This window comes from Cherax quadricarinatus, chromosome 67, assembly GCF_038502225.1.
Source record: "Cherax quadricarinatus isolate ZL_2023a chromosome 67, ASM3850222v1, whole genome shotgun sequence".
Classification (NCBI taxonomy): domain Eukaryota; kingdom Metazoa; phylum Arthropoda; class Malacostraca; order Decapoda; family Parastacidae; genus Cherax; species Cherax quadricarinatus.
The window spans coordinates 11,479,486-11,503,121 of record NC_091358.1 but is presented as its reverse complement, the minus strand read 5'-3'; the positions used below and the strand labels follow the sequence as shown (position 1 = coordinate 11,503,121).

The 23,636-nt window shown below is 46.0% G+C and overlaps 1 protein-coding gene across 9 annotated transcripts in view; it reads right to left on the bottom strand.

Moving 5' to 3' along the window:
- The window catches only part of Plc21C (Phospholipase C at 21C), a 613,502-nt gene that overhangs the window by 360,015 nt on the left and 229,851 nt on the right, over positions 1–23,636 (bottom strand). For all 9 annotated transcript variants that reach the window (XM_070099388.1, XM_070099391.1, XM_070099386.1 and 6 more), the window contains one exon: positions 8,214–8,347. In XM_070099388.1, the coding sequence (XP_069955489.1) occupies positions 8,214–8,347 (134 nt within the window). The remainder of the gene's footprint in view (positions 1–8,213; positions 8,348–23,636) is intronic.

Genomic DNA, 23,636 nt, shown 5'->3' with positions numbered 1-23,636 from the left:
AGTTAGCTGATATAATTATTCCTTTGGTTCTGTTTGATGATCATTTTGAGTTTTGTATACAGAGTTTCTTTTGAATTCTTCATTCTTTCCATACCTAAGCAGCTGGAACTTATCACCACTGAACATTGTCTTCTCAGCACTTTTTCAAAACTCTGACAAAGAAAGTCAACATGTGCTTAGAAAAACTGTAATTTATATATATAATGCTTTGCTCAAAATAGAGCTTTAGCAAAATGTCTAACTACAAGTGCACTTGGCACATATCTTTGTTCTACAGTCAGTGGTGCATCACAAGTTACACAGAGGGAAATAGCACCTACAATCAGGTAGCTATGGATGAGATGTTTGTGCCTGAGACTCGGTCAACAGAGTCGTCTCAGTGATAATTTTTTTCGGAGGAGGACCAAACACCCACATCCTGCGTAACCCTCTGTAACATGCTGCCTCTTCAAGGGGGGACTCCTTGGTGCAGTGAAGAGGCTCTTGGTCTGAGGAATTAGATCTTTTGGTCTCCTTCCTCAGGCTGAACCTAATTACCCCCCAATCCCCCTTCCGTAGCCCATCCTCCCCATCCCCCCATTTCCCTTTCCTCCTCTCCCCATCCCTACCTTATCCCCTTCTTGTTTTCAGCCTTTGGGATTCTTCCCACAGGCACTCTAGTTCCTAGGTAGGGGAAAGGGTACCGTGGTGAATCCCATTCCGTTGAGGTCCATGGTGGTCTCCGGAAGCTGCCTTGTGGATTTTGGGGGTTAGTGGCCAAAGGAGGAATGCTTTGTGTTGGGTATCCGGCCGCCCTCTCTCTTGTCCATCGAGGTGGGTAGATGTGAAGTTGCTATCCCAGATTGCTGGTTTACTGGCATGAAGGGTAGGGTATGGCATGGGTTTCGGTGCTGGGGTCCTCTGGGTCGCAGAGGGGGGATTTACGTCCCTTTCATTTCTCCTTAGAGCTATCCCTCTGTTACCTTTTTTTTATTCTTTTTTTCTGTTTTTTCCTTTTCTAAAAAACAAAAAGAAGTGGCATAACCATGGAGTCCCAAGTCCATAAAACAGCTCCCCCTGGGTTCCTTTCTACTATCTCACCTTGTTTCGACCCTACTTCGTTATTTGACCACTCTTCGGACATTTTTCATGCCCCTGTACCTCTTGTTGGTCCCATTTCCTGACTCCTTTGATACATTTGACCTATGCACTTTTGACAATGTTTTCGGCTTCTCCCTCTATGGTGCGGCCCTTTTTGGATCACCTGCCCGTCCCACGTCGGACCAACTCTAGTCCCACACCTAAATGCCCAAGACCATTACCTGATGATACTCCTTCACTTCCTTCTCATTCTGCCCAGAAAAGACCGGCACAATACTCCCTTCCCTTACATGCTGTTTCAAAATACACAATGGACTAAGTTTTTTACTCTGCGACCAACTTCTTCTGACTATGTTTCTGATCATAGTATTAGCAAGGTGCTCCTATGCCATGTTGGTCGAGATATTTCCTTTCATGTTCTCAAGACTGGTGCACGCATCATCACGGTACAGAATGCTAGCCAAGCTCATGATCTTTCTCTCCTTACAACCATAGATACTATTCCTGTAACTAATGATGAACATCATTCTCTCAATTCTTGTAGTGGTCCTGTCATTCTACCTCATACCATTGTTCAACAGAATTTCCAGACATGTGGTGATGACATTCTGGAACAGCTTGAGCTCCAAGACCTCCCAATCCTCAAAGTAGACACTTATGCTCTCCCTGCCCACAGGTGGAGACAATACCCTTGGAATGTAGCTTGCTTAACTTTTGACTGCCTTGAGCTTCGGTTTGCATTGCAGGACACCATTTAGAAGTTCGAAAAGTAATCCCTACACTGCAACAGTGTAGGAATTGTTGGCATTTTGGTCATCCAGCAAAATATTGCAGGTCCATCGCAGAATGCCCAGTCTGTCGTGCCAGCGACCATACCAATACGTCTTGTAGTCTACCTCCCTCTTGCTTTAATTGTCATGAGGCTCGCCCATCTTACTCTTGCCACTGCCAAGTTTACTTAAATGACTGCTATGGCAGTCTCTCATCTATGCCTCCAGGGGAGACTTTCCTGCATTTCTTACTCTCAGAGTTACTAAACGACCCCCACCTCTGGGGTCCCAACTTCTGCAGCCTCCTCTGTGGTCACCCCTTCCACAGTTACCCCTGTCTCTAGTTCTTTTGCTATCTGGACTCAGAAGTCCCTACCTTGACACCTCTTTCTGTTCTCACCTCTTCCTCTTCTCACTCACAAGTTTGTGTCTACAAGATCTCTGTACAACTCTGTCACCTATTACTGGCCCTATTATGGGTGTGGAGGTTCACCCTCCTCCTTGTATAGTACCCGCCTCCTACTCCTCCCAAGTTTCTTTCCCTTCTGCCCCCTCCCAGGTCGCTTCCTCTCCTGTCCCCTCCCAAGCTGCTTCTCCAATTCCCTCTACCCTTTCATCCCCCCCCTACTTTGGAACATTCCATCACCCAGATCTTTACTCGCCCTACTCCTTCCACCTGCAATATCGTCCCACATACAACGTCCTTGTCCTCTGACACACTTGAAGCTATCTCTGAATATATTGAGGAGACTAGACCATTGATGGACACTGATCCACCTCCTGTTCCTCCTCTTCACTCTTCTCCGTCTGCACAACTCCTTCACAGCATCCCAATCTTTTGAAAATAAATGGTATAAAATACCGACACAATGGAAACATAAACACACATGCAGTTTAATGTGATCCTTTATTGACAACGTTTCACCCACACAGTGGGCTTTTTCAAGTCACACACAGATCTGAAAAAGCCCACTGTGTGGGCGAAACATTGTCAATAAAGGATCACATTAAACTGCTTATGTGTTTGTTTCCATTCCAATCTTTTGCTGCCTGTGTGTTTTCCGCTGTCTCCACATGTGGAATTTTCTAACCCTTCTAATCTATAGATACCTCTACCTTCAGATTTCTTGTATCTTTCTCTTCACAAATCATGGCTTATTTACAGTGCAATATCTTTGGCCTCAGAGATAACCGGGGTGATCTTCAGGTGTTGCTCTCCCAGTTTTCCTGTTTGTGTTTGTTTACAAGAACCCAAATTATGCTCCACTGTTATCCATCTCATCTCAAGCTATGTTTTGTTGTATTCATCGGATCCTTTTCCCGATGGAACCTTTAATGAAAGTGCACTTATACACACCAGTATTCCATACCATCAGCTCTTTGTTCATACTCGCTGCATTACACTGCAGCCCACATCCACTTGAATATGTGGATGCGGGCTGTTCTTTGTATATGTCCTCAGGCATTATGTATCCCAGATGTTGCATTTCTTGTTTCTTCCTTACCACCACCACCACTTCTGTTACTTAGCGATTTAAATGCTCAACATTTCCTCTGGGAGGGGGTCTCACTGTGACTCCTGTATCATTCAGTTGGAGGCTTTTCTCTCTTCTCTCCCCCTCCATGTTTTAAATATGGGTACCCCCACCTATTTTGATCCTTGTACTCATTCTCTCCTTGCATCAATCTCTCGGTTTGCTCTTTCTCAACTTTACCTGTCTGTCCTCCTGGACTTGCAAGACAGTGATCATTTTCCAATCACCCTTAGTTCTCCTTCATATTCACCATCACCTCGTAGCCCACACTGGCAATTTGACTGAGCGAATTGGGACCTTTACTCACATCAAACTACTTTTAGTGAGGATCATTCTTCATCCTCCATTGATGAGCTTTTACACCTCTTCTTGACCTCAGTTTTTAACCACAACTTCAGATTCTGTACCCCAAAACTTGGACAAGCATTCTCAGAGGTGTGTCCCTTGGTGGTCTCCTGCTTGTGCTTAGGCAGTACATTTGAAACGCTCTGCATGGGGCAGGTAACGGTACAACAGAACCACAGAGCGACTCCTTGATTTTAAGCAGAAGAGAGTGGTCGCCCCCATGTCATCCACGACGCTAAATGCACTTGCTGGTGGGATTATGTTTCTACCATCACCTCTGAGTGCAGTCTGGAAAAAAGTTCAGAAAATGAGTGGTAAATACTCTCCCTACCCGGCTCCCATTCTTTGGGTTGCCGGTATCACTACAGAAAAACCTCTTGACGCTGCCACCAAAATTGGTAATCATCTTGTCTGTATCATCTTGTCCGTATCTCTCAGGGGCTCCATCTATGTCCCTCTTTCTTTCCTCCAAGTGCCTTCTACACCCCTGGAACTGGGAGCAACACTCTCCGCTTGCCGATCATCGGCAGCTTGTCCTGACGGCATTCATATTAATATGTTACAGTATTTACATCAGTCAGCCCTTGCTGTCCTCTTACAACTCTTTAATCTTATTTGGTCTTGAGGAGTTCTTCCCCAGCTGTGGAAGTCTGCCACTGTCCTCCCTTTCTGCAAACTGGGTGCTATGGAACATGATGCCTCCCACTATCATCCCATTGCTCTTACCAATGCAGTTTGCCAAGTGATGGAATGTCTGGTAAATAGCATTTCGTGTGGCATTCAGAGAGAGACGATAGTCTCTCCACTAGTCAATATGGCTTTTGTAAAGGCTGTTCTACCACTGACCCTTTACTATGCTTGGATATGCAAGTTTGTAATGCCCTTGCCAATAACCACTCAGTTATTACCATCATTTTTGATCCTGAAAAGGCATATAACACAACTTGGAGGTATAACATCTTGGCCCAGGCCCTCTCCTTAGGCCTCTGAGGCAATCTACCATTTTTCCTTAAGAACTTCTTAACTGAGAGAGACTTCCATGTTCGGGTTAATAATATGCTTTCCCCGGACTTTGTCCAAGCTGAAGGTGTCCCCCAGAGAAGTGTTCTGAGCACAACACTTTTCCTCCTTGCTGTAAATGATCTGGTATCTATTCTTACATTTAATATTAGGTCATTACTCTGTTGATGACTTCGCTATAGCTTGTGCAGGCGTTGATTCACCTCATTGCAGTTTCTCTCCAGCATGCGGTCAACTGTGTTTCCAATTGGGCCACTACTCATGGGTTTAAATTTTCTACTAAAACTCTCCAAATTACTTTCATTAAACGTTCTGTCGTCTCTGATCATCCATTGTACCTATATGGCTCCCGTATCCCAGAAGGTGATACCGTCAGATTTCTCGATCTTCTGTTTGACAGTAGGTTATCCTGGAAACCTCACGTTACCTCTCTGAAGGCAACTTGTCATAGCCGGCTGAACCTCCTTCAAACCCTCGTTCATCTTTCATGGGGGGTTGATCGCAGAACTCTCCTTTGACTACATTCAGCCCTAATTTTATGGAAACTCGATTATGGCTACCAGACATATTCAGTGGCCTCCCCTGCAACTCTTTGTAGCCTTAATCCCATCCATCACCAGGGATTATGTTTATGCCTCGGTGCTTTTTGCTCTTCACCAGTTGAGCCTCTATGCAGAGGTAAACATTCTGTCCTTGACCGATCACCTTGATGCTCATTGCCTTCACTATTATTTTCGCTCTCATGACCTCTGTAACCCTTCCATATATAGGATAGTCACTGATGTTAGTAGACTTTCTTTATTTGTTCATCACCCCTGTTTACTCAATCTCTTTTCTCTTCGCCTACGTTCGCTCTTGTCTTCTCTTCAGTTACAACCTTTTTATGTTCATATAGCATCTTAGTTTTTCCTACCCCCTTGGGAAGTTCCGATGGTTGTGTGTGTTCTTTCCCCACTGCCATGGGCGACAGCCCAACTGCTGTGGCTTCTCGCTCGGCTAGCATTTTTACCGCTGAATTGCATGTCATTCTCGTAGCACTTACGTGTATTACATCTATGCCTGTGTCACCCTCTTGGTCATTTCCAACTCCCTTAGTGCTTTACAGGCTATAAGAAAATTTAATACACCTCATCCCATGGTTCTTTGTATCCAACTTTGGTTACGCTGTATCTCTAGCAAGCACACAGATATTGTTTTCTGTTGGGTCCCCAGTCATGTTGACGTACAGGGCAATGAAGAGGCAGACACTGTTGCGCAGTCAGCAGTACATAACCTCCCAGTTCATACAGAGGTCTTCCATTCATAGACTATTTTGCTGTAATTGCTACCCACTTTCACACCCATTGGCAACAACGTTGGTCTGATCTGCTACATAAATTACATTCTATTAAAGCAAGTACAGGTTTTTGGCCGTCTTCTTGTCATCAATGTCGAGGTTGGGAGACTATCTCCCGTCTTCGCATCGGGCTCGTCTAACTCACGGGTATCTCATGGAGAGGTGCCCTGTTCCACTCTGTGAGAAGTCATTATGATTTCGTCAGACCTGTCAGGTTCCAGTTTCTGTTAGCCATATTCTGTTGGACTGTCCAATCTATCACCGAGCACGCAGAATTTACCTCCAACGTCGTCACCGCTCTACTACCCTTACTTTACCTTCCCTTCTTGTTGATGGACCCTCCTTTAACCCCGACTCTCTTGTTGACTTTTTGACAGCAGCTGATTTACTGCACAAACTCTGATGATGATGCCTCTAGAACTCCTCAGCCCTTTCTACCTCATTATTATCTTGCTACCCTCTACCCCTGCATTATCCACTGCCCCGCTGTACTCCCTGACCTCATAATAATCCCCCTCTCTCTTGCTACCCAATATCCCTGCACCCTTCCCTGCCCTAATGTGCTGTATGAGCCGTGTAGGTTCAGCGCTTCTTTTTGATTATAATGTGGCATAATGCTCGTCTATAGGACCCATCAGGTCTGACACTTTTCAATAACATATCTGTGTGAGGTCCATTAAGTCACTATGAGGCACAAGTCTGCTAGAAGAGTGTCTCGGCATCTGCCCCTTCATATCCCGGGACATCAACATGACTCGAAGATGTTAACTGCTCCTGGATCTTTTGGCCCAGAAGATAGAGAAAAGCATACTAGGCGAGGGTAGACAGAGCACATTGGAAATGTAAGTGAACAGAGATCAAACAAAATTAGCCATCAGGACAAGAGCAGCAAGGATTGCGTGTAGTTCTGCAGTGAACATAAATGACAATTTCGAGGTATGAAGGTGATTTAGGCTTCTTGAGGAGTGTTTCTCCTATAGGGAATGAAGGCAAGTGGTTACTGAGATTTGATGTGCGGTGAGAGTCACATAGGAACATCTTGGGTTTCGCAGATGAGGACGTACAGTATCTACTCATTGAGCAACACATTTTCTTAAGCAAATGTTGGTACATTACTGTAAAGCAGAACCATCGGCAAAGTGACTTAACACTTAAATATGAACATAGTTTTGTCATGCTTCCTCGACCTTGTCGGTAGTTCCCAGTTACATGTTCTAGCATCAAAACAATGTCTCGTTTTTTACTACACTGGCCGTCTTGTACCAGGTAGGAAGACGCAGAAACAGAAAACACTTTCACTTTCATTGAATAGCTGTCTGGCTTGAAGCGCACGTGTGTGTTTAGGTCGCTGTGCAATGGTATACTCATATCTAACAAGTACAATTCCACCTGTCTCAGTGCACGCAAGAGTACGACATAAATTTATAATGCAGTTTAAAAGCGTTAAAATTTGAAGCCACTCAGAACGTGGAAACTAACATCCAAACTTATTAAAACATAAATTGGCACCTACACGGGCCAAAACTAATTCAAACCTGCCACTAAAAACACCAACTTTGAAGGTTTAATTCTAATAAGAGGCATTCTCCACTTATCTTTAAGAGTAATATCTCAAAATGCATCAGCACTTTAAAGTTTGAAGCGGCTCAGAAGTTGCATTCACAAGTTAAAGGTGTTGAAGTTTAGCAGGCGACTTACACAGCCCAAAATTAACCTAAACTTTCTCTAAGATATAGTTGCAATGAAGGTTTGAGGTGCACAGTTTTTCCTGAATTCTTTTATAAATGGTTCCATGATCACACCCCACGTATATTAGTAAAAAAAAAAAGCCAAATGAGTTATCTAGTGTTAACTACAGCTTCATAAACCTAGCACCATGAAAAGATGGCAGGATATTGCACTGTGGGCATCACGGACGAGTTGTGAATATGAATGAGCAGACAAGAGCAACCAAGAACAGTGTTCGTTAGGACGTCTAACAAAGATATTATTTGTGATGCTCTAACCAGAACAGGGAATTTCTTCACTGGAACAGAGGAAGAGGGAGGACATCTTCGCAAGAAGAGGGGTGGAGCAAAGTGAGGGAAGGGAGGGACTTCTTAACTGGAATAAGGAGATAGAACCTACTTCTTAACGGAGACCTTGTTGGCGCGATCAGCACTGAGACACAGCTTCTTGTAAGCCTTGTGTAGGAAGGTCATGGGCGAGGCGTTAATGGCGATGAGGTTGTAGGCCATCTTCAGGATCTCGTCTGCCCACAACTGTAAACAAAAAACAAAGATGAATTATTAGGTATTCCTGAAAAGGGGGACCATCAACAGGTTGCCTGATTTTTTTTCTCTCTCAAGTTTTCTATTTATTTTACTCTTCTAAACATCTTATATGTTTAATGGTTGATGGATCTTACGGCCAGGATACTACCTATTACGTTTTGTTGGTGTGTGAGTAAACGTGTCAATACAGTAAAATAATTAAAGCAAAAACTAAGAATTGGTGGAATCTGGGTGTGGAGGACCAGATTGTGAGTGTGGGTGCTGTAACTGGAGAATGACTCGTCTGATAGGCTTTTAATTTCCACCACTGGTTTTCTGAACACAAGACTCACGCTGCGATTGTGACTTAAGTCCCAACTGCCAATTTTATCAGTGATTTTTTTTTTCGATTAAAGAATGCTGCTTCAGATCGGCTTTAAAATACTGACGACGTATTCTGTAAGAGTGATACACCATAAGTTTAGTCCTAGTCAATGATTGGAACAGCCTGCCTAATAGTGTTTATTTAGGTTAGATAAATACACGAGTGAGAAGGGGTTGGATCTGAGTGGGACTTGCACACGAGTTAACAGGGTTTCCAAAATTTATTCCTTGGACAGCATTGAAAATAGGTTGGGCAAATATATTTCTGTTAGTGGGTTTGGGTTTGACAAAGACCTGCCTAGTATGGGCCAGTAGGCCTGCTGTAGTGTTCCTCCTCTGTTCTTATGAGTAGGTGCGACTTTGAAATTTTTCGGAATATTTTAAAACATTTCGAACTGTTGAAATCAGATCAATTATTGTACAAGAGAATGCCTTTTGTGATTGGCTTCAAACTTTCATTATTATGGTCTATTGTTCCCATGATATAAACGGGAGATAACCCAAAAGTGATAAGAGAAAAATCTTATTTTTATCCACTGTGAGCACTGACCTAAATTAATATCCACTTGACCCTTGCAACCACATTTAGGCAAATACATATGCACATCAAGTACACGTGAACACACATTCACACATGTACATATTAACATGAGTTCGCAGATATGAACGCATAAATATTTGCATACACATACTGATCCATATACAAAAGTGCACATGAAGTTACCCTTATGAAGGGTAACTTCATAAGGACACACACACACACACACACACCTCCTGGAGTTTTATGACAAGGTAACAGAAGTAAGACACGAGAGAGAGGGGTGGGTAGATTGCGTTTTCCTAGACTGCAGGAAGGCCTTTGGCACAGTTCCCCACAAGAGATTAGTGCAGAAGCTGGAGGATCAGGCGCACGTAAAAGGGAGGGCACTGCAATGGATAAGAGAATACCTGACAGGGAGGCAGCAACGAGTCATGGTACGTGAAGAGGTATCACAGTGGGCGCCTGTTACGAGCGGGGTCCCACAGGGGTCAGTTCTAGGACCAGTGCTATTTTTGATATATGTGAACGACATGATGGAAGGAATAGACTCTGAAGTGTCCCTGTTCGCAGATGACGTGAAGTTGATGAGAAGAATTAAATCGGACGAGGATGAGGCAGGACTGCAAAGAGACCTGGACAGGCTGGACATGTGGTCCAGCAACTGGCTTCTCGAATTCAATCCAGCCAAATGCAAAGTCATGAAGATTGGGGAGGGGCAAAGAAGACCGCAGACAGAGTATAGGCTAGGTGGACAAAAAATACAGACCTCACTCAGGGAGAAAGACCTTGGGGTGACCATAACACCGAGCACATCACCGGAGGCACACATCAACCAAATAACCGCTGCAGCATACGGGCGCCTGGCAAACCTGAGAATAGCGTTCCGATACCTTAATAAGGAATCGTTCAAGACACTGTACACTGTGTATGTTAAGCCCATACTGGAGTATGCAGCACCAGTCTGGAACCCACACCTGGTCAAGCACGTCAAGAAGTTAGAGAAAGTACAAAGGTTTGCAACAAGGCTAGTCCCAGAGCTCAAGGGAATGTCGTACGAGGAAAGGTTAAGGGAAATCGGACTGACGACACTGGAGGACAGAAGGGTCAGGGGAGACATGATAACGACATACAAGATACTGCGGGGAATAGACAAGGTGGACAGAGATAGGATGTTCCAGAGAGGGGACACAGGGACAAGGGGTCACAACTGGAAGCTGAAGACTCAGACGAGTCACAGGGACGTTAGGAAGTATTTCTTCAGTCATAGAGTTGTCAGCAAGTGGAATAGCCTAGCAAGTGAAGTAGTGGAGGCAGGAACCATACATAGTTTTAGGAAGAGGTATGACAAAGCTCAGGAAGCAGAGAGAGAGAGGATCCAGTAGCGATCAGTGAAGAGGCGGGGCCAGGAGCTGAGTCTCGACCCCTGCAACCACAATCAGGTGAGTACAATTAGGTGAGTACACACACACACACACACATGACTTTGCCAAATGCAAAGTCATGAAGATTGGGGAAGGGCAAAGAAGACCACAGACACAATATAGTCTAGATGGAAAGACTGCAAACCTCACTCAAGGAAAAAGATCTGGGGGTGAGTATAACACCGAGCATATCTCCTGAGGCGCACATCAATCAGATAACTGCTGCAGCATACGGGCGTCTGGCAAACCTACGGATAGCGTTCCGATACCTCAGTAAGGAATCGTTCAAGACTCTGTATACCATTATGTCAGGCCCATACTAGAGTATGCAGCACCAGTTTGGAATCCACACCTGGTCAAGCACGTCAAGAAATTAGAGAAAGTGCAAAGGTTTGCAACAAGACTAGTCCCAGAGCTAAGGGGATTGTCCTACGAAGAAAGGTTGAGGGAAATCGGCCTGACGACACTGGAGGACAGGAGGGTCAGGGGAGACATGATAACGACATATAAAATACTGCGCGGAATAGACAAGGTGGACAAAGACGGGATGTTCCAGAGATGGGACACAGAAACAAGAGGTCACAATTGGAAGTTGAAGACTCAGATGAATCAAAGGAATCTTAGGAAGTATTTCTTCAGTCATAGAGTAGTCAGGCCGTGGAATAGCCTAGAAAGTGACGTAGTGGAGGCGGGAACCATACATAGTTTTAAGGCGAGGTATGATAAAGCTCATGGAGCAGGGAGAGAGAGGACCTAGTAGCAATCAGCGAAGAGGCGGGGCCAGGAGCTATGACTCGACCTCTACAACTACAAATAGGTGAGTACACACACACACACACATACACATACATGTATGCATATGCAGAAGTGTGTATAAGTACAGTTGGCCACAAGGAAGCTGAGACAAATTAAGGTCGATGGAGGCATGTGGTAAATAGTATAAGGTTACGAATGAATACGTGTCCACACAGTGTTGTAACACAGGCGATGATTGGTAGACGAGATGCCGTGTAATACTAGTTCACTATGTTATTGTTATGGACTTGTTATAAAGTAAGAACATATATACACCGAGAGGCGTATTTCTCAGTGTATAAGCAGTTTACTTCACTGCGTATGTTAATGATAGTCTTTTTGACTGGTGCTAAACAGGACGTGGGCTTAACGACCCTCATGTTGTCGACACGTTTTAACCCAAAGAACATCAAATAAAAATTATGCTTCTGATTAGTTGGATTACTGTGATGTTTATATTTTACTGTGATCTTTCTTTCTCTTCTCTCTCCTTCTCTTCTCTCATCTCTCTCTTTCTCTTCTCTTTTATTTTTACACAGGGTTTTGACAAGATTAGGCTAAGGATTCCTGACTATACTGACAAGCTACTGACAAGTTAAGGATTCCTAACTTTATTGACAAGTCTCTCTCTCTCTCTCTCTCTCTCTCTCTCTCTCTCTCTCTCTCTCTCTCTCTCTCTCTCTCTCTCTCTCTCTCTCTCCCTCCCCCGTCTACTTATAACCTCTGTTTTATCTCGATTCATCCCCTCTTCATTCTTGCTGTCCCTGTTATGGCCTCCAAACAACTACTTTTTAAAGAGGTGGACGGGTAAGCCAACGAAAGGCCTCTGTCAGGAGCTCAAAAGATGCAGTGGCGGGTCATTATATGACTTAAGACCCGCTTCAGAAAACTTTTGCCCTGTTTCCTGACGAATCTTTCGTACTAACCTAACCTCTCCTAAGTGCGTGTTACTTGCTAATATCCGGAGGATCTTCGTCAAAACAACAAAGGTATGAAGCGAGTTAGAAGACACGCTGACAACTTTCACAACTGTGAACATCAACAATGTTCTGCTACATTAGTTTATACAATAATTATTTAGTGGCAACTAAAGATGGTTATATTTACATCTGCTCTTTCGGCAAGAAATTGCCTTCATGCTAGTTGATGGAATTTTGATGTAAGGAATTAGAGCTGCTCTCTCCATCACAGGATCAAACTTAATTACCACCATATTTTTACTGCGTCGAAGTTCCGCGCTGTGTAGGTTTTTATCAATCAAGCTCTCCAAAATTGTGACTGACTTTATACCTGGAGGTTGAGACCCGCGCGGCCCGTTCCCAGACCAGGTCTACAGAAGGATCAACGCCTTATCAGCCAGACAACAACAGCAGTAGTACTCATCTGTGTGCTGCAGACCTCGTGTGAGCCACTGTTTCTAGATCAGTCGCTGCAAGTCAGTTGTATGTATGATGCTAGGGAACAGCCAGGTGACCTGGATTATAAAACTTTCTTCCTCTTTCCCCCAGAACACTTCTAAGGCTACTGATGCTCAGTGGAAAGCTCGATATCCTCATTGCCCTGAGTTCTCTCAGCTTTGGATGACACACTTCTTCACTTGATACATGAAGTATATCGTGTGTGATGTAATATGACAGGGCAACACCATCCTGTGTGACCGATTATGACAGGGTAACACCATCCTGTGTGACTTAATATGACAGGGTAACACCATCCTGTGTGACTGAATATGACAGCGAAACACCATCCTGTGTGACTGAATATGACAGGGAAACACCATCCTGTGTGACTGAATATGACAGGGAAACACCATCCAGTGTGACTGAATATGACAGGGAAACACCATCCTGTGTGACTGAATATGACAGGGTAACAACATCCTGTGTGACTGAATATGGCAGGGTAACACCATCCTGTGTGACTGAATATGACAGGGAAACACCATCCTGTTTGAGTATGACAGGGAAACACCATCCTGTGTGACTGAATATGACAGGGAAACACCATCCTGTGTGACTGAATATGACAGGGTAACAACATCCTGTGTGACTGAATATGGCAGGGAAACACCATCCTGTGTGACTGAATATGACAGGGAAACACCATCCTGTTTGAGTATGACAGGGAAACACCATCCTGTGTGACTGAATATGACAGGGAAACACCATCCTGTTTGAGTATGACAGGGAAACACCATCCTGTGTGACTGAATATGACAGGGAAACACCATCCTGTGTGACTGAATATGACAGAGAAACACCATCCTGTGTGACTGAATATGACAGGGTAACACCATCCTGTGTGACTGAATATGGCAGGGTAACACTATCCTGTGTGACTGAATATGGCAGGGTAACACCATCCTGTGTGACTGAATATGACAGGGTAACACCATCCTGTGACTGAATATGACAGGGTAACACCATCCTGTATGACTGATTATGACAGGGTAACACCATCCTGTGTGACTGAATATGACAGGGTAACACCATCCTGTGTGACGGAATATGACAGGGAAAACAACGTTATGTGTGATGGTGTTTTCCCTGTCATATTCCATCACACAGGATAGCCTACATAGTGTTAAAATCTGTCGCCCTGGGCTGCAACACTTCAGTAGATCAGTGAAGATATAGTCTAATATTCCATTTTCTGTTTTCATGTCGGCAATAGCCGCGGGGAGATGAAGGTGAGAGCCTTTTGCTTTACTATCCTTGCCTCAAAATAGTAAATAATACACGATAGTATTTAATATAGGTAAACGTAGATAGGAAAGATGGATTTACACCGAGACTGGTGTTTCCTTGTACACTCCAACTCTCCATCACTTTCATTACCACCCTCCACTCCCAATTCTATCCCCCCACCTTCAACCCCCATTTCTACCTCCAACCTCATATTCACTCCCTTCAAACACAGCATCTAAACTCTTCAACCCTCGCCCCTACAAACCGCCTATATCCACCCACCATCCATTTCAATCCCTCACCAACCATCACATCATTCATGTGTGTGCTCCACACACTCTGGATTTCTCCACAAGTTGAACGGACAAAATTTTACGAACCTGTGAGGCTCCAGTGCTCACCCTCCCTTCAACTCGCCTTCACACGCCATATGAAGATGTCGAGCTAGGAGGGCTGAAAAGAGGGTATGGTGGAAAAGTGTATAAAGAGCAGGCATTAGTGAGATGGAGCAGCAATAGCGGCAGCAGCAGCACCAGCAGTAACAGTAGCAGCAAAAGTGGCGGCAGCAGTAGTGGCAGCAGGAGCAACAGCGGAAACAACAGCAGCATTTGCAGAAGCAGTAATAGCAGCAGCGACAATAATAAGTGGTGGTGGCGGCGGCAGCGGCAACGGCAGCAGCGGCGGCGACAGCAGCAGCAGCAGGGGGGAAAGCAGCAGCACCAACAGCACCAGCAGCAAGGAAAGCAGCAGCACCAACAGCAAGGAAAGCAGCAGCACCAGCAGCAAGGAAAGCAGCACCAGCACCAGCAGCAAGGAAAGCAGCGGCACCAGCAGCAAGGAAAGCAGCAGAACCAGCACCAGCAGCACCAGGACTAGCAGCACCAGCAGCAAGGAAACCACCAGCACCAGCAGCAAGGAAACCACCAGCAGCAAGGAAAGCACCAGCAGCAAGGAAACCACCAGCACCAGCAGCAAGGAAACCACCAGCACCAGCAGCAAGGAGAGCACCAGCAGCAAGGAAAGCACCAGCAGCAGCACCAGCAGCAAGGAAAGCAGCAGCACCAGCAACAAGGAAAGCACCAGCAGCAAGGAAAGCACCAGCAGCAAGGAAAGCACCAGCAGCAAGGAAAGCACCAGCAACAAGGAAAGCACCAGCACCAGCAGAAGCAGCAGCACCAGCACCAGCAGCAAGGAAACCACCAGCACCAGCAGCAAGGAAACCACCAGCACCAGCAGCAAGGAAACCACCAGCAGCAAGGAAAGCAGCAGCACCAGCAACAAGGAAAGCACCAGCACCAGCAGAAGCAGCAGCACCAGCACCAGCAGCAAGGAAACCACCAGCAGCAAGGAAAGCAGCAGCACCAGCAACAAGGAAAGCAGCAGCACCAGCAGCATCACCAGCAGCAGGGAAAGCAGCAGCACCAGCAACAAGGAAAGCACCAGCAGCAAGGAAAGCACCAGCACCAGCAGCAAGGAAAGCAGCAGCAGCAGCAGCACCAGCAGCAAGGAAACCACCAGCACCAGCAGCAAGGAAAGCAGCAGCACCAGCAGCAAGGACAGCACCAGCAGCAGCAGCACCAGCACCAAGAAAAGCACCAGCTGCAGCACCAGCAACAAGGAAAGCACCAGCAGCAGCACCAGCAACAAGGAAAGCACCAGCACCAGCAGCAAGGAAAGCAGCAGCACCAGCAGCAAGGAAAGCAGCAGCACCAGCAGCAAGGAAAGCAACAGCACCAGCAGCAAGGAAAGCAGCAGCAGCAGCAGCACCAGCAGCAAGGAAAGCAGCAGCACCAGCAGTAAGGAAAGCAGCAGCACCAGCAGCAAGGAAAGCAGCAGCAACAGCAACAAGGAAAGCAGCAGCACCAGCAGCAAGGAAAGCAGCAGCACCAGCAGCAAGGAAAGCAGCAGCACCAGCAGCAAGGAAAGCAGCAGCACCAGCAGCAAGGAAAGCAGCAGCACCAGCAGCAAGGAAAGCAGCAGCACCAGCAGCAAGGAAAGCAGCAGCACCAGCAGCAAGGAAAGCAGCAGCACCAGCAGCAAGGAAAGCAGCAGCACCAGCAGCAAGGAAAGCAGCAGCACCAGCAGCAAGGAAAGCAGCAGCACCAGCAGCAAGGAAAGCAGCAGCACCAGCAGCAAGGAAAGCAGCAGCACCAGCAGCAAGGAAAGCAGCAGCACCAGCAGTAAGGAAAGCACCAGCAGCAGCAGCAGCACCAGCAACAAGGAATGCAGCAGCACCAGCAGCAAGGAAAGCAGCAGCAGCAGCACCAGCAACAAGGAAAGCAGCAGCACCAGCAGTAAGGAAAGCACCAGCAGCAGCAGCAGCACCAGCAACAAGGAAAGCAGCAGCACCAGCAACAAGGAAAGCAGCAGCACCAGCAGTAAGGAAAGCACCAGCAGCAGCAGCAGCACCAGCAGCAAGGAAAGCAGCAGCACCAGCAGCAAGGAAAGAAGCAGCACCAGCAGCAAGGAAAGCAGCAGCACCAGCAGTAAGGAAAGCACCAGCAGCAGCAGCAGCACCAGCAACAAGGAAAGCAGCAGCACCAGCAACAAGGAAAGCAGCAGCACCAGCAGTAAGGAAAGCACCAGCAGCAGCACCAGCAACAAGGAATGCAGCAGCACCAGCAGCAAGGAAAGCACCAGCATCAGCACCAGCAGCAGCACGAGCAACAAGGAAAGCAGCAGCACCAGCAGCAGCACGAGCAACAAGGAAAGCAGCAGCACCAGCAGCAAGGAAAGCAGCAGCACCAGCAGTAAGGAAAGCAGCAGCACCAGCAGCAAGGAAAGCAGCAGCACCAGCAGCAAGGAAAGCACCAGCAGCAGCACAAGCAACAAGGAAAGCAGCAGCACCAGCAGCAAGGAAAGCAGCAGCACCAGCAGTAAGGAAAGCAACAGCAGCAGCAGCACCAGCAACAAGGAAAGCAGCAGCACCAGCAGCAAGGAAAGCAGCAGCAGCAGCACCAGCAGCAGCACCAGCAACAAGGAAAGCAGCAGCACCAGCAGCAAGGAAAGCAGCAGCACCAGCAGTAAGGAAAGCAGCAGCAGCAGCACCAGCAACAAGGAAAGCAGCAGCACCAGCAGCAAGGAAAGCAGCAGCAGCAGCACCAGCAGCAGCACCAGCAACAAGGAAAGCAGCAGCACCAGCAGTAAGGAAAGCAGCAGCAGCAGCACCAGCAGCAGCACCAGCAACAAGGAAAGCAGCAGCACCAGCAGCAAGGAAAGCAGCACCAGCAACAAGGAAAGCAGCAGCACCAGCAGTAAGGAAAGCAGCAGCAGCAGCACCAGCAGTAAGGAAAGCAGCAGCAGCAGCACCAGCAGCAGCACCAGCAACAAGGAAAGCAGCAGCACCAGCAGCAAGGAAAGCAGCAGCACCAGCACCAGCAGCAGCACCAGCAACAAGGAAAGCAGCAGCACCAGCAGTAAGGAAAGCACCAGCAGCAGCACCAGCAACAAGGAAAGCAGCAGCACCAGCAGTAAGGAAAGCAGCAGCAGCAGCACCAGCAACAAGGAAAGCAGCAGCACCAGCAGCAAGGAAAGCAGCAGCAGCAGCACCAGCATCAAGGAAAGCAGCAGCAGCAGCACCAGCAGCAGCACCAGCAGCAAGGAAAGCAGCAGCACCAGCAGCAAGGAAAGCAGCAGCACCAGCAGTAAGGAAAGCAGCAGCAGCAGCACCAGCAACAAGGAAAGCAGCAGCACCAGCAGCAAGGAAAGCAGCAGCAGCAGCAGCAGCAAGGAAAGCAGCAGCAGCAGCAGTAAGGAAAGCAGCAGCACCAGCAACAAGGAAAGCAGCAGCACCAGCAACAAGGAAAGCAGCAGCACCAGCAGCAGCAGCACCAGCAGCAAGGAAAGCAGCAGCACCAGCAGCAAGGAAAGCAGCAGCACCAGCAGTAAGGAAAGCAGCAGCAGCAGCACCAGCAACAAGGAAAGCAGCAGCACCAGCAGCAAGGAAAGCAGCAGCAGCAGCAGCAAGGAAAGCAGCAGCAGCAGCAGTAAGGAAAGCAGCAGCACCAGCAACAAGGAAAGCACCAGCACCAGCAGCAAGGAAAGCAGCAGCAGCAGCAGCAAGGAAAGCAGCAGCAGCAGCACCAGTAACAAGGAAAGCAGCAGCACCAGCAGCACCAGCAGCAAGTAAACCATCAACAAAGGGAGGAAGAGGAATAGAAGGCGGCGCCTGAGGGTACAAAAAAAAAAAACTAATTTTATCCTGTCTCCTGACACACCTGAGCCTAAGTTACCTGTGCTTCACCTCAGTCTCCTGACACACCTGAGCCTAAGTTACCTGTGCTTCACCTCAGTCTCCTGACACACCTGAGCCTAAGTTACCTGTGCTTCACCTCAGTCTCCTGACACACCTGAGCCTAAGTTACCTGTGCTTCACCTCAGTCTCCTGACACACCTGAGCCTAAGTTACCTGTGCTTCACCTCAGTCTCCTGACACACCTGAGCCTAAGTTACCTGTGCTTCACCTCAGTCTCCTGACACACCTGAGCCTAAGTTACCTGTGCTTCACCTCAGTCTCCTGACACACCTGAGCCTAAGTTACCTGTGCTTCACCTCAGTCTCCTGACACACCTGAGCCTAAGTTACCTGTGCTTCACCTCAGTCTCCTGACACACCTGAGCCTAAGTTACCTGTGCTTCACCTCAGTCTCCTGACACACCTGAGCCTAAGTTACCTGTGCTTCACCTCAGTCTCCTGACACACCTGAGCCTAAGTTACCTGTGCTTCACCTCAGTCTCCTGACACACCTGAGCCTAAGTTACCTGTGCTTCACCTCAGTCTCCTGACACACCTGAGCCTAAGTTACCTGTGCTTCACCTCGCTGCTTCACCTCAGTCTCCTGACACACCTGAGCCTAAGTTACCTGTGCTTCACCTCAGTCTCCTGACACACCTGAGCCTAAGTTACCTGTGCTTCACCTCAGTCTCCTGACACACCTGAGCCTAAGTTACCTGTGCTTCACTTCAGTCTCCTGACACACCTGAGCCCAAGTTACCTGTGCTTCACCTCAGTCTCCTGACACACCTGAGCCTAAGTTACCTGTGCTTCACCTCAGTCTCCTGACACACCTGAGCCTAAGTTACCTGTGCTTCACCTCAGTCTCCTGACACACCTGAGCCTAAGCTACCTGTGCTTCACCTCAGTCTCCTGACACACCTGAGCCTAAGTTACCTGTGCTTCACCTCAGTCTCCTGACACACCTGAGCCTAAGTTACCTGTGCTTCACCTCAGTCTCCTGACACACCTGAGCCTAAGTTACCTGTGCTTCACCTCAGTCTCCTGACACAAACCATACCCCCTGGAGTTTTGAGACTCTATGACCGCGGGTTCAATCCCGGCCGGGGGTATGGTTTGTTTGCAATCGTGTCATTACGATTTCTTAAGTCTCCTGACACACCTGAGCCTAAGTTACCTGTGCTTCACCTCAGTCTCCTGACACACCTGAGCCTAAGTTACCTGTGCTTCACCTCAGTCTCCTGACACACCTGAGCCTAAGTTACCTGTGCTTCACCTCGCTGCTTCACCTCAGTCTCCTGACACACCTGAGCCTAAGTTACCTGTGCTTCACCTCAGTCTCCTGACACACCTGAGACGAGGTTACCTGTGCTTCACCTCAGTCTCCTGACACACCTGAGACGAGGTTACCTGTGCTTCACCTCAGTCTCCTGACACACCTGAGACGAGGTTACCTGTGCTTCACCTCCTCACTACAATACGCTCATTTCAACTTCCTTACGTCTCAGTTCCGCCTTTTTATTTTTTCCATGACCGGGAAGCAAAATTTTTCTTCGTTGCACATTATAATGATTTCTATTGTAAAATGAAGAAAGCTTCTAACCACAAAGAAAGTGTATCATGTCCTTGATGGATACAATTCATACAAATTATAAATTACAGTGGTCTACCATACTTGTATCTTTGCCCATCACATATAAAATGATAATTAGGATTAAGGAAATATTTATATATGCTTTAAAAATATATTTGTATTATTACATGGATGGGTAGGTGCTAAATCAGGAATAGTAGTACAGCTCCTAGGAAGTAATTATATTCAACCCTGGTGGCTCCAGTTACTTGCCTGTATATAAGTGACTGGAGCCACACTACATTGCACACCTCACTACACATTAACTTGTACTGTCCCTCTGTCATGGTCTTGGAATACTGTAAACTCGGCTCTACTAACGTGTCTTGAGACTAAGAGGCACCTTGATGCTCATCAAGGGTTCTTGATTTCAGAGTTTGGAGATATCCGTCTTTGCATCAAATCTTATCACCTCTTATTCTCCAGGTGGTGTATGGCCCCTATGGGTTTACTGCTTCTGTTAGAATGCTACTGCTCTATTGTCATGGTTCCAAATTATTATTATAATCAAAAAGAAGCGCTAAGCCACAAGGACTATACAGCTCCTCGTGGTTCCAAAGCGGCGGCCTGATGAGTCAAACTATTCCTGTTAGACACACAGTTCAACATGCGCACCGCAACTCGGCTGATGAGGAACTGATTCGAGATATTAATAAAGTTCCTTTTTGAAGTCAGCTAGGAGCTTATTGATAAAAAGCCTTTTGAAGGGTGTTGAAAAGTCTTGGTTCCTTTACATTACTGTTAGTGTACTCATGACAACCTGTTATGGCGCAATGTATCTTGCAATCGTTTCCCAGTTATAAACCAGGTGTATTTATGGCAGCTATGTCAACTTGTTGCCTGACTGCGGGCAGAGTTGACTCCCAGATCTAGGCGCTAGTTTGCATATTGGTAAGCTACCATTATTTTTATATAATTTTACATTAATCTGGAGTAACCCAGATGTTTTAGTACCGATGTAAATATGGGAAATTTTACCAAACTTCTTTGACGTTATGAAGGCATTCTCACGTCCACTTGCCTCTGTGAGGCATTCTGCCTGGCAGGACGACAGGTTGTACCCAAGCTGTTGTAGACTTTAGTGTCATGTTTAACAACCCAACCTGGACATCATATGTGCTTCCTGCTGTAATATTTGTACAACAATCTTGTCCTTTAAGACAGAAATTCAGTTAAATTTTCACAAGTAATGATTAGGAGATTTGTTTAATAGTTTGTGCCTAATCTTACTGCGTACTGTATTTTCATAAAATTTGCTTTTCAAAAATGTATTCATTTTTTTTTTGTCTTAATTTTACTTTTTTGTGTGACATACCATTCATATCTCTCAAGTCGTTAAATTATAAGGCCCAATGGAAACACCCGTAAGCTGAGCCTCTTGCTCTTACAAGGAGTGATTTCACTGTGAAGATTTGGAACCAATCCCTCCAGATTTTCAAAGCGTAAATTATGATGCACCTCTCTTGCCTGCGTTCCAAGGAGTACAGTTCCAGGGAGTCAGGAATTTAAATACTTGACTGAGAATCATGTGTATTGGCAGTGAGGCTTCTCTGTACGCTCTACAGATTTGTAGTTTCGCCTAAACAGGAGCTGCTTTTCACCTTCTCCTTGTAGTGAAGATAGAAACACTGTTTTAATCTTCAAGCATAACATAATCTGACATGATCAATCCCCAACAATTCAATTCTCCCCATCAAATCAAGTATTCTTAACTATTCCATCCTCCCCAGCTACATCTTTAACTACCCTTTGCTCTCCATCCACTAAATCCTTAACTCGCTCGTCCTCCCCAACAATTTAACTCCCTATATCTGCCCTCTTTTTTTTTCCTATTTCCCCTCCTTCACCACATCTCCCCTCCCCCTCTCTCTACCTTCTGTTCCCTCCCTCAGTCATCAGCGGGCAGGCCAAGATTAATGTTAAGAGTTTAGGGGTACAAGGAACCGCAGAATTTGTGAAAATTGATCATAACTCTGCCGCACACAAACTACTCTCGAGGTCTGAGCCACATTAAAATTTACGCTGGCCAAAGGTTTTAATATTCCGGGGATGATGTGCCTCCCCACCCCCCTCCCCCCGACACCACTTGATTGGCACTCACAACACCCCCTCCAATATAAATTATTATTATATGTCTCCGAAAAAGGACCTTCAAATGGTTACCAGATTTTTTTCCTTTTCTGATTTCTTCCTCCAGCTCTTCGTTTTTATTTATCTCATAACGAAAGAAGGCCACATCCAATCAGCTTCAAATTTTCAATGTTGGAGTACGGTAACTAGACCAAGATTCTTTAAACACTCTTCATGTGCAGGTTCCCTATGGCTAAAGTTGTAAAAACTATTCTCAGCATCCTGGAATGGCAGTGATAACTTCCAAAACCCTCTGCAGCGTAGCTTCAAACCTTCAATAAAGATCTATTTCAACGACGACCTGAGTGTGAAGATGCGCGTCTGGTGTAAAAATAGCATGAAATTTTGATTCCCATTTAATCACATTAAATATATTTGAGTACTTCTGAATGGCGTCAATATTTAACAGCTTGAGCAGCTTATGGCCAAGTTTGTCAATCCAATAAATCTGCTTTTCAAAACTTAGAATCTGTGAAACTAGAGAATGTTGCTTCTACCTGGCTTCAAATGTTCAGTCGTGGGATGTCTCCCAGAAAGCAACGTTCACGTTGTTATTGGGCTCAATAAGTCCCATTTTGCTAATTTTATTATACGGTGAGTTTTTTTTTTCAATAACTAAAGATTACCTCGCCTTACCGGCCTCAAAATAATAACACTGATGCATTCCATAAGAAGGATGACGCCCTGTAAGTTCAGACTGTTTAGGTGCAAATTTGAAATTATAATGAAATTATTAGCAAGAAACTTGAAATCGTTGGTTTCAAAGCAAATTCTCGAGAATGTCTTATGTAACAGACTTCAAATTTTCAGTGATGATAGGCTTTATTTTATTAAAAGAAAGCTTCTTTCTCACTTTGAGGTATGGTGTTTGCCTCCCTACTAGAGCAAGCGGCTCGGCAGACTATGCAAATACTTTCACTGAAAAGCAGAGGCGCCATGGGCAACAGAATTCAGTAAATGCAAAGGGATCACGAATGTTAAAATACTCCATAAAGGAAATTAATAATAGAATTCTGGCTATCTTCAAGAGGGAACTTAATAAGTTTCAAGTTTTTTTTTTTTAACCAGGCTGCAGTGTCCATGTTGGACTTTATAACTAGCATTAACAGTCTGGCTGATGAGGTCATTATATACGTCTGGTCTGGGACGGGAACTTCAGGTAACCTGTGCGTCTAGCGTGTTCCAAATACTGAGACTGGAAAAAGTACTAACTTCCCTGTGGCTCATTTTTATCTGCCACCTGATGGCCCTGGCTAACTCTTCTCTATTATTTCCCTTTATCTTGCGTATCATGATAAAGTCCCCCTCTCCTGGGCCTTGTATAGTATCTAGGAGTGGATAAATAACAAAAAGGCACAATACCGTGACTGGAACAATACACAAATAACCCGCACATAAAAGAGAGAAGCTAACGACGACGTTTCGGTCCGACTTGGACCGGTCCAAGTCGGACCGAAACGTCGTCGTTAGCTTC